Source organism: Camelina sativa, chromosome 16, assembly GCF_000633955.1.
Source record: "Camelina sativa cultivar DH55 chromosome 16, Cs, whole genome shotgun sequence".
Lineage (NCBI taxonomy): Eukaryota > Viridiplantae > Streptophyta > Magnoliopsida > Brassicales > Brassicaceae > Camelina > Camelina sativa.
This window is the reverse complement of record NC_025700.1, coordinates 5,493,720-5,505,144: the sequence shown is the minus strand read 5'-3', so window position 1 is coordinate 5,505,144 and position 11,425 is coordinate 5,493,720. Positions and strand designations below refer to the sequence as shown.

General features: G+C 34.8%; 2 protein-coding genes across 2 annotated transcripts; one reads left to right on the top strand and one right to left on the bottom strand.

Annotated features, from left to right (window-relative positions):
* LOC104753391 lies at window positions 2,042–4,891 on the bottom strand. Its single transcript, XM_010475652.1, has 5 exons — window positions 4,749–4,891; window positions 4,380–4,416; window positions 4,195–4,249; window positions 2,694–4,059; window positions 2,042–2,531 (listed from the first exon to the last, which is right to left on the bottom strand). The coding sequence occupies exons 1-5, from the start codon at window positions 4,889–4,891 to the stop codon at window positions 2,042–2,044; spliced, it is 2,091 nt and encodes a 696-aa protein (XP_010473954.1).
* LOC104753390 lies at window positions 5,464–6,990 on the top strand. Its single transcript, XM_010475651.1, has 2 exons — window positions 5,464–5,911; window positions 6,167–6,990. Exons 1-2 carry the CDS (start codon window positions 5,464–5,466, stop codon window positions 6,988–6,990), a joined length of 1,272 nt encoding a protein of 423 aa, XP_010473953.1.

Genomic DNA, 11,425 nt, shown 5'->3' with positions numbered 1-11,425 from the left:
CAGTTTGCTCCATTTGGGCCTTTTAATGGACTGATATTAGTAACAGAATAAACTGACCCCACTATTAAAATCGGGATGTTACAATTACAAACCGAGTTACCCCAAAGTTTCAAAGCTCAATTAGGATACATGGATTTGTAATTCTCACCAACTTCACAAATTTACAATAACGATGTAACAAAAAAAGAGTTTCTACCATATATGAAATTGGAACTGCAAATCCCAAATAAATGATGAAGAAAGCTCTTAACTTTGAAGCTGATTCAATTGAAAGCTAAAAGTTTCAAGGCAAAAAGATTCAAAACTGTACCGAGATTGATATGTCGTGAACAATCATTATGCTGATACCATTCAAGTTTAACAGAAGCAGAGATGGATCTCTCGTCACACCGGTTGTGAATTGACATGGATCTCCTCTATCTCTGTGAATTTCCTCCTCTCTCAAAGGCTAGCCGAGAACTCTAAAGAGGAAGGAGGTTAGAGACTAGTGACTCAAGTCCGCTAACTTTTGGGCTTCAAATACAAGGTCCATACCCGTCCCGCAATGTTACTTAACGGGCTATGCCCGCGGGCTTAATGCCCAATTGACACCTCTAGCCAAGCGTTAGGCAATCTCTCTCTCTCTTTTATCTGAGTTTAGATTTGTATGGATATGTCATAGCAAATCTCTATCTCTTTCTCTCTCTTTTGGACATGTCTCTCTTTTGGTTAGATTTTTGATAACGACAAATATTGATCTTATTACTTCAAAGAAGTGAAGCTGAGTAAGGATGTTTCATTGCAATCTCTCTCTCTCTTTTGGACTTTCTTTTTTTCTACTCTTTTGGTTGGTTTTGAGCATTTGTTGTCGTCTTACACACTATATTGATCTTATTAGAACAAAAGAAGCTGAGTTTAGATTTGTATTACTGTTTACTATATATATAGTCTATATTCAGTTCGCAATTGCATAATGGAGTTTGTTAAACATTTGATCAACAACTCCTCAATATTGATTGTCCACGATTCAAGGAGAATATTGAGGGGACTGAAACACCATGTAGTAACAAAACCACGCGTAAGGCATGGTTTGTATCTATGATGTCCACTGAGTTACTTAAACTAAATTGCTTAAATTTAGTATCGGTCTTTTCATATTTTATAAATCTAGAAACTTTGGAAGTCTTTTGAGACTGAAGAAATAGAATTCTATTCCACAAAGCTATTAACGTTCATTGACTTGTATAAATATTATAATACAAATAATTAGAAGAAGAAAGTTATCCAAATGAGTAATTATGATTTTGCTGATTTTTCTTAATCACCTTTCCAAAATGATTCTTCACATTTCCATTTATATACACAAAACCTCAATCAAGTACAGATCAGAACCTATTAAGAGAAGTTTCAACTATTAGAGGAACAAGATAATATGGGTTTTCACTGTTTCTCTATTTGCTTCTCTCGCACCATACGTCTTCTCAGCATTACTTTTCTTCCTTCTCCTTGAGCAATTATCTTCTTACCTTCTCGAGAAAGCAACCTCCCTGGCCCTCTCTTTGTCCCTACGATGATCCGAAACGTCGTTTCACTAGTCCGTGACCCTAATTCCTTCAGGAACAAGCAATCTGCCACCTCGGGCATCTCAGGCCTCTCCGCCAACTACCTCATCGGAAAATTTATCGTCTATATATATTAAAGACACTGAGCTGTCTCATCAAATCTTCTCTAACGTTCGTCCTGATGCCTTCCACCTTATCGGACATCCTTTTGGAAAGAAGCTCTTCAGTGAACACAACCTCATTTACATGTTCGGTGAAGATCACAAATCCGTTCGTCGTCAGATCGCTCCTAACCTATGTTGCACTGAAACGGGTACGGGACAGGAATCGGGTACAGAAACGGGGACGGAAAACGTCAAAGTAAAAATTAATAGATACGGGTACGACATGGGTATTTCAATAAACATATAAGAAAATTATAAATATAAGTCTCAACATAAATAATAATTATAAATATGTCTCAAAATAGAAGAAAATTTGTTTTAAATAATAATAAAAAACTAATTATTGAGGAATTGATTTTCAAAATCCGGATCATCTAATGAAAGATTTGATAACTCCATAATTCCTGCTTCAGCTTGAATATCACTTTCATCTCCACCAACATCCCACTGCTTGGTCTTTTCATTTTGATATTCATCAGTATTTCTTGATAGAAGCCGCAAATTGTTGTGGATGTAAACCAAGTCTTCAGCACGACTTGTAGTCAATCTGTTTCTTCTGAGTGAGTGGATGAACGAGTAAGTACTCCAATTGCGTTCAGCACAAGAAGAAGAGCTAGGTTGTCCAAGAAGTCTAAAAGCCAGTGTCTGGAGGAGAGGAGTTTTAGCACCAAAGTTTACCCACCAGTTCATAGGTTCCATATTCTCCATCCCCAAAATGCATATCAAATCCTGAAAATGACCACTCTTCGTCGAGAATAATGCATACTCATTCATCACCTTAGTATGATCTTCACTACTAGGAAACAATCTCTGGAAACATTTCATCCTTTCAGTTGAGATTTCAGCATCTTATGAGGACTAATTCTGGTTTCATCTCCAAGTAGCCAAGCTTCACTATAAAATCTACGACATACAAAAAATATGTTATATTTATATAACATGTGGCAAGGTAACAAGAATCACAAACATTTATTTTAAAATCACATACCTTGGATTTAGAGAGTGAGCTAAACAATGTAGAGGAGTGTTATTCTTTGCCCAACGAGCCACCAAGATATCATAAACAACATCAAAAAAGAGACTATATTCAGATCCTTGAAGTCCTTCTTTCTTGTATATCTCAGCTTTCACCTTCTCAATCATGGAATCCCACATCTCATATACCAAGTGAAGGCATGGTTTATTGGTATCACAATATCTAATCATATCATAGATTGGCCTAGCGAAATCAATAATATAAGTGACTTTATCCCACCAGTCATCATCCAAAAGTTTCTCCTTAACAAAGTTCGCTTTTCCTATGTCATCATCTCTATAAGTAGACCACTGCTCACTTATAACCATGGACTGGAGGCCAGTTTTGATAAGCTTCAATCTCTTAAGCATCACAACAATGGAAGCGAAACGAGTATCAACCACTGCAAGTAACTTAAGAGGAGAGAACTTACTGAATATTGCTAGTATCATGCTGTGGTTCATGATAAAATGTTTGATTGCAAGAGCATCCCCATGAACATTTGTTATCCAATTGCATGCATCATATGTTTCAGAATTTGATTCCACATTCCTTGCCGCACAGATATTCTTTAAAGCAAGATTAAGAGTGTGTACCACACAAGGTGTCCAATAAATGTGAGGATAAGTACACTCAATAATCTCTCCAGCCGCCTTACAGTTTGCTGCATTGTCAGTGATGATTTGCACAATTTTTTGATGACCCACTTCATTTATAACTTCTTTCATCAAATTAGAGATGAAGAACTTATCTTTCACTTCCCCAGCACAATCCACAGCTTTCATAAACAGAGGAGCATTTCCTGAAACACTAATAAAATTAATAAGTGGCTTTCTTGTAGGATCACTCCAACCATCTGACACAATGGACACCCCTTTTTCATTCCATGTTGACTTAAGCGGTACTAATAAACTCTCAACATGGTTTCTTTCTTTCTGTAGCAAAGTCGTCCTCAACTTGTTATAACCAGGAGGCACATAACCATCAATGTTAGTGGCAGCAGCAAACTGATATGACCTATGATAATGTGGATTCCTTGCTAGATTAAAAGCCACACCTCCGGTGTAAAACATTCTGGCGATTTCTTGATCCAACTGGTCTCTGGCTGCAATTCCAAATGCTCTTTCAATAGGTGAAAAACTAGACTTCCTCTTCTTGAAAGCATAATTCGTCTCACAAGGCAAAGACACTTCTTTTTTTCCAGACTCTTTTTTCCTCTCCTCAAACTCGTTTTCCAGCCTTTGCATGTCAACCTTTTCACTCATTCGTACTTTCTTACATGCTAAGATTCCAACATTTTTTATTCCAAGCAAGTGAGCTTTAACCCGAGAATATGAACCTGATCGTTGTTCACCACAAAAGCTACACTTGAATTTCCATGTTCCTCCTGTTGCTCATACTTTCTCTATTTTCGTCACATAACTCCAGAGTGGAGCCTCGTCACTTTCATTCGTAGAACTTGTAGATTCATTACCAGCGGCAGCACTACTACTACCAATATTCTCACCCGGTCCTTGAGAATTGTTCATCTGATTAAACAAAGAAAGTAACCAAACGATGTCGATCAACGATCACACACATGAATAGCAAACAACGATCACATACATGAATAGCAAACAAAGATCATTGAATAATATTAGTCTATCAACGATCACAAACGATCAGTCTATCAACGATCAGTCTATCAACGATCAGTCTATCAACGATCACACACATGAATAGCAAATAATCAAACAATGATCATTGAATAATATTAGTCAAAATAGAAAAGAGAAGAAGAGACGTAAGTGTTCTGGTTTTGACGTTTCGTGAAGGAAAGCAGAGAAGACGTCAAAGACTAGTGAATCGTTTATATAAACAGGGGCGCAGGGAAGTGAATCATTATATATAAGTCGTATGCCCTAGAATATGCCCTATCATTCCTTTATTGTTTGAGTTTTTCTATAAAAAAGAGGTTAAATTGCCTATTCTAAAACGGGACACTTCAATTATGTTAAAAACGACTCGGAGACGTCCCCGTTTCCGTACCTTCCCGTTTCCTTTTTCTGCTTGTCGTCCCTGCTGTCTCTAAAACAGCTGAGAAACGTTTCTTCGCTGTCTCCGTCAGGTATCCGTCCCCGTAACGAATCCGGGACGGGAGACGGTGGTCGACAGGCGTCCCCGTGCATCATAGCTCCTAACTTCACCCCCAGGGCACTCTCAACCTACTCTGCCGTCCAGCCAGAGCCGTGGCTATGTGTTAAGAAAAGAAGCATTCGCTTCCGGCCCGTTTTTTTGGAAAAAAATTAAAGGCCTTAATTTTCCTAAATAAGCCCAATAGTTAGACCCAATAAAAATGATTTTATGTGGTAAAAGGAAGAAGAGAGCAACGATGGTTCTAGAAAACTCTAGAAAACTCGAGAAAGAGACCCATTGACATTGTTCTCACTTCTCCGATCAGTCGATAAACATTAACATATTCTTTTTGTTTTCTTCCTTTTTGGTTTGGCTGCCATCAACAATCAGACAAGTATGTTTTTATAATATTATAGTTTTCTTTTTCATAAACTATATAGAGATTTGATTTGGGTTTTCATTTCTATTGGGTTCTGAAAATCGTAATAGCAATGGTCAATGGATAATATTATATAACTTGTGTTTTGAGAATCGTAATCTGATTCTCGTTTTCGTTTCTATTTGGTTATGTAACTTGATTTGATTTGTGTTTTGACTCTTAAATTTCAGCAAAATACCTCCAAAGAGCATGAAGAAAGAACCGGGTGGAGCAGAAAAATTAAAAAAGAAGAATCGAAGAGAAGCACTCGTGAAATCTCTAGAGAATGGTATATTCAGGTATTTCAAAAAATCTGAAACTTTTGATGAATCTGTAGGAAATAATGATAGAGGAGAAGGAAATGATCATGTCAAAGATGATGGAGTGGATGAGAATATAGCTGATTTTCAGAGAGAAGAAATAGTTGTTGAGACAGAGAATGTGAATGTAGTGAATGAGGAGGGATTGAATGAGAAACAAGAGGATAAGACTAAAGATGAAAAGGGTGAGGGTCTGAGGGAGAATTTGGGATTCGTGGATATGTATGATCCTGGAAACTGGAAAGGCATAAAGAAAGGATGGAATGAATGGAGAGATTTTATGGTTGTACAAGGTCCGACACAAAGATTGCCAATGGATTTTCATTTTCCAAAAGATGGTATTAAAAGACATTTCTCGCATTGCTATTACACAAGAGAAATGAGTGATGGAAGAAAACAAGATCGACGTTGGCTAGTTTACTCAAAAGCATCTAACAAAATATATTGTTTTTGTTGTAAATTGTTCAACCAGAGAGACAAAGGTCAACTGGCAACTACGGGATTCAGTGATTAGAGAAATATATTGAAGAGGCTTAAAGAGCATGAATCTAGTCGGGAAAACATTGTCTGCATGAATCAATGGGTGGAATTAGAGTCGAGGCTGGAGAAAAATCAGACCATTGATAAATATGCTCAAGATGAAATGAAGAAAGATAGAATTCATTGGAGACAAGTTTTGCTTAGGATAATTTCTGTGGTTAAAACTCTTGCTAAACAGAATCTAGCATTTTGTGGGAGCAATGGAAAGATTGGAGATGATAATAATGGAAATTTCTTAAGTTTCATTGAGATGCTTGCTGATTTTGATCCGGTGATGATAGAACATCTTAGAAGATATAAAGATGGTGAAACTCATTGTCATTATCTCAGCAACAACATTCAAAATGAGTTGATAGCTTTGTTAGCTAATGAGAAAGACTTTTTCTTGACATTTTTGAAAGTTGATGATACATCTGGAGAAGGACTTTTCTGTGAGCTTCAAGATGTCTTGGCTGTTTTTGGGTTAAAAATTGATGATGCTAGGGGTCAAGGTTATGATAATGGCTCGACCATGAAGGGAAAACATAAAGGAGTGCAGAAAAGGTTACTTGAGATCAATCCAAGGGTGTTTTACACACCTTGTGGTTGCCACAGTCTTAATCTTGCACTTTGTGATATGGCAAACACTTCTCCAAAGGCAGTATCATTTTTTGGAATCATTCAGCGAATTTCTTGTTTCTTTACATCTTCAAACAAGCGATTGAAAATATTTGAGGATAAGGTGGGAGGTCTAACACTTAAGTCTTTGTCACATACTCGATGGGAGAGTCATGTTGAAAGTGTTAAGGCAATATGCTTTCAAGCTCCCAAAATCATGGATGCTTTAGTTTACATTGCTGAGAATAGTGATGATCCGAAAGAACAAAGTGAAGCTTAATGTCTTGCAATAAGTGAAACACATGGAATTGGAAACTTTCAGTTCTTGGTTTCCATGGTTATTTGGTATAATCTTTTTTTATGCTGTGAACATTGTTAGTAAGAGTTTGCAATCCGTGGATATGAACATAGATGTTGCTATCTCTCAGTTGAATGTGAATGTAGTGAATGAGGAGGACAAGCTTTATGCTCGCTTAAGACAAGATTTGAACAATTTGAGAGGTATGAACAAATATTTGGCTTTTTATTTGATTTGGAGAAATTGGAGTCAGCGAGCGATGATGAAAGTTTGATGGCATCTTGTATTAATCTTGAGAAGTCTCTAACTCATGGGAAACTTTCGGATATTGTTGGTAATGATTTGTTTTGTGAACTAAAGATTCTAAGAGAAGCTTTACCAGCAGGAACTCAGAGGCCAATTCAAGTGTTAGACTTCTTGAAACAGGTTGAAGATTGTTATCCTAATGCATGGATCGCTTATCGAATATTGATCACGATTCCAGTTTCAATTGGATCTGCTAAGAGAAGCTTTTCAAAGCTGAAGTTGATAAAATCTTATCTTCGTTCGAGTATGTTATAAGAAAGACTAAGCGACTTGGCTATCTTGTCTATCGAAAGGGAACTGGTTAAAGTATTGACTTCGAGAGTTTGGTTAACGATTTTGTAGCACAGAAGGGAAAAAAAGTTATGTTTTAGAATTAAGATTTGTGTTCTACACTTGTTTTTTTTTTGAGATTATGTTGGTTATCATTTTAATAAAAAAAAATTAGGCCTTTTTTTTAAAGACCGCTTCCGGTCCGTATAATGCTAGGCACGGGTCTGCTTTCAGCAATTAGTTATCCTACGTGGGAAGAGAGTATTAAAATAAAAATACATATATTCTTCTGTGTATATTAGGAATACATATATTCTTGTGTGTATAAAATGACTAAACTGCTTTTGTCTGGGTTAGGGTTGCGGCCACAAAAGTGTGTTTGAACATGATTACATATGACTATATATAGTCATTATCGTTAACCTAACTACCCTCGCGTGCATTGTGTATATATATATATATATGTATATCGTATACTACATATATATCTTTTATATAATAAACATTTTATTATAAAATACACAAATATAAGTATATATATCTCATATATATATACTATAATTTAAACCCAATGTTGATCCAGTTTGCTTAGGTATGTGACCCTGTAAGATCGTATAATATTAGCAATGAACTTCTAAAGTCATTGACTATAAAAGGCTTCTAGTAAAACGTTATAATCATCTAATATTATTCGACTATCGATCCTTAACGATACAACTTAAATTAGAGTAAGTACAAATGATTTCAGGACATTCCCAACACACTTTGCTGCTATCCCAAACACTAAGCATCGCCCAGCTTCTAAATAATATAAAATATACAAACTTCGTTTTAACTTTCTCAAAGTGATATGGTTGGATTATATATAACAAAATATTACGCAATGTATGCGTGTATACAAATTATATTCATTGAATTTTACTTTTACTCAGTTACCTTATATATTCACTAGATTGTATATGACCTGACTTTCCAGTATATTTATATGTTCCATACTTCCCCTATACGGTAATTAAGTCTAAAAATTATGTCACATAGCACAGTTTAAAGTACATACAATATTTTATTGGAAAATTGATGTGATCGATTGAAACATCAAATAGTCGAGATTATTATTAAAAATTATGAATTACAGCATGCTTGCTAATAAAAAGTTTAAGAAGGATCCAAAACTTAGGTAAAAACATGATCAACCTAAGTTTCTTAATCTAAGATAAATATAAATTATATGGTAAACTTCCTAAGTTTTGAATTTCTTTTAATTCTTTACTAATCATATCTTCATGATTTCTACAATTTTGGTTAGTCATGTTGAGTGTCGACCGTTCGAATAACTTTACTCGATCTCGGTGACCTCTCCTCAATACATTTCATACAAAAACAAACTTCCCTAGACTGTATCTTGTGGGTAAGTAGTCTACATAGCTCGTAGAGATCCTTAATAAGAAGTCCGTTACCCCGAATATCGTTTTCAGATTCCAAGAAAAAGATGGTTTTTTCTCGAAGCTTTTTAGTTGTTTCTCGAAGCCGTCTTCAAAAAAAGGTTCATGCAACGGTGGTGTATAGTAACAAGGATGAGTTTGCTACTATGCATAGTAGTAGGCAAAAAAAAATTATTATTATTTTCTTTCCAACATTTCCTTTTTCTGTTATTTTCTTATAATTTGCATTCCATTGTTTAACTTAATTTGAGAATAAATAAAGAGAAGATATATATTTTTCTTTTTTGATTAGGAATTCGATTTTTAGAAGTAGTGAATATTTACATAAAAACAAAATATATATTCGTAGGCTTAATCCACAGTTCGAGTTAATATAATAAAATCGAAAAAGTTATTCTACATTATGAAACATCTAGACGTTGGATATAATTCCATCTCGTATAATATATACCACAAGTGAATTAAAATTTGAAAATGGTGAAAATCTTCGGACAATACGAATAAAACCACACTGCAATTCACCACATTCTTTATCTACGGTGTCACAAACTATAACCATATACTTATTTATTAAAGGTATGGAAAGGTATGGAAAGACTGCACTTAATTAATTAATTTAATTAGCCCAAAACTATTTAAATAATATAATCAAATGAGAAGAAAAGAACCAATAATTGGTTCGACTTATGCAGTTAGATGGGGGCATATAAAGTACACTCAACTTCCTTGTTCGGCAAGAGGACATTAACACCTAACTGTGGGCTGTTTTATCTTTCTAAGGTATATTCAGATTATGATTACTGATTTGAAGCCCCTCACACAAACAAAACTGTACGATTGCGTGATTTTATTTAATACCCGCACAAAAACTATATATATACATGCATTTCTATTGGTTGATCAGAATTTCATTAGATTTGTTATCAAGACCAAAAAAAATTAAAAAGTTTCATTAGATGGCTAACCTGTGAAGTTGACATGTTCCTAACATGTGAAGTACATTATCAATATCTATATACTATACAATTAGGTCTAAATTGTAACCCAAAAAACCAATCCAGATTTCGCCTATTTATATAAAAATACAACATGTAGTTTAACATTTCCAAATTTTATTTATCCATTATTCATTTTGCATCTGTTATGTAAATTTATCTATATTCACCTGTATGTAAGTTTGTAAAGATCACTAATTACAATGTACTCGATATATTTTGTAATTTTTGTTATGAATTTTGTCAACTCTAGGGTCTAAATTCTAAAAGGAGACTAGACACTTACTGAGATTTATTAATCTCATCCACGTTAGATTTAGGAATATCACGACAATAAATTCAATTTCAATCTGCATCTCAATGAATTCAGTCTATGAATTATGTGTCAACAACATTTGTTTGTTTTATTTCAGCTCTAATAAAATCATTATTTCGTTATAAGTATGATACTTTTCAGTACTTTTGATATTTGTCGTCATGCATATTTTATTGCGTTGCTAACAAAATGAAAATTGAAGCGATTGAATATACACCAAATATTTAATAATTTGAGGACCTAAATAGCATATATTCATGATATTTATGCTAATGTTGAGGGGTAAATTATAAAAAAAAAATACACATACACATTGGAAAATATAATTTATATGAAACAAAGGAAAAATAAAATAAACATATATAGGCTGTGAATATGTTTTAAATACCACTGCATATTGACATTAAAAGAAAACAAAGAAGGAAAACAAAAACTTCAACAATAATTTCATCCACTTAATTGAGTAAGACTAAATACACATCAGTGTAAACGTATGAAAAAAAAATGTAAATGTATGTAAATTTGAGGGAACCATATGATCCATCCATCACATGGAGTTATTAAACGTATCAGGAAATGAGTTATACCTATATTTAAGATAGAGGACGGTCCATCAATAAAAATTTGGTCTTAAACCTAATAAAAAGGGAACATAAAAAGGAACACATCACCAGCACCACCAATCTCTACTTCGTCTTAATTGCATACAATATTGAGAAATATGTAGGTTACAAATTCCACACACTACAAGAAAACAGTTGATTTGCGAGGGAAACCTGCGATGGCAAAATGCCCTCGCAAATTTGCGACGGATTTGCGAGTAGTTTGCTAGTTTAGCGAGGGTACTTGCAATTCCCTCGCAAAATTTGCGACGGTGAAATCCCTCACAAATTTGCGACGGATTTACGACAGATTTGCGACTCCGCGAAACATCCTCGCAAAAACATCGCAACTCCCTCGCATATTGCGACGGATTAGCGATGACATTTTCCATAGCAAATTTGCGAGGGAGTTGCAAGGGCCGATGATGTCGGCAGCCACGTTTTTCCCGAGTGTAACTGTTTTGTCGACAAAACAGTAAAAGCCTC

Bases quoted from the DNA above. Each gene is read 5' to 3' on its own strand.
- LOC104753391 (XM_010475652.1), bottom strand. From the start codon at position 4,891: ATGATGCACGGGGACGCCTGTCGACCACCGTCTCCCGTCCCGGATTCG. The intron at 4,250-4,379 runs GTTTGTGATCGT...TTGTTTAATCAG, and splicing joins TGATCGTTGATAGACTGATC to ATGAACAATTCTCAAGGACC. The intron at 4,060-4,194 runs GTAATGAATCTA...AACAACGATCAG, and splicing joins TAGTAGTAGTGCTGCCGCTG to GTTCATATTCTCGGGTTAAA.
- LOC104753390 (XM_010475651.1), top strand. From the start codon at position 5,464: ATGAAGAAAGAACCGGGTGGAGCAGAAAAATTAAAAAAGAAGAATCGA. The intron at 5,912-6,166 runs GTATTAAAAGAC...GGGTGGAATTAG, and splicing joins TTTTCATTTTCCAAAAGATG to AGTCGAGGCTGGAGAAAAAT.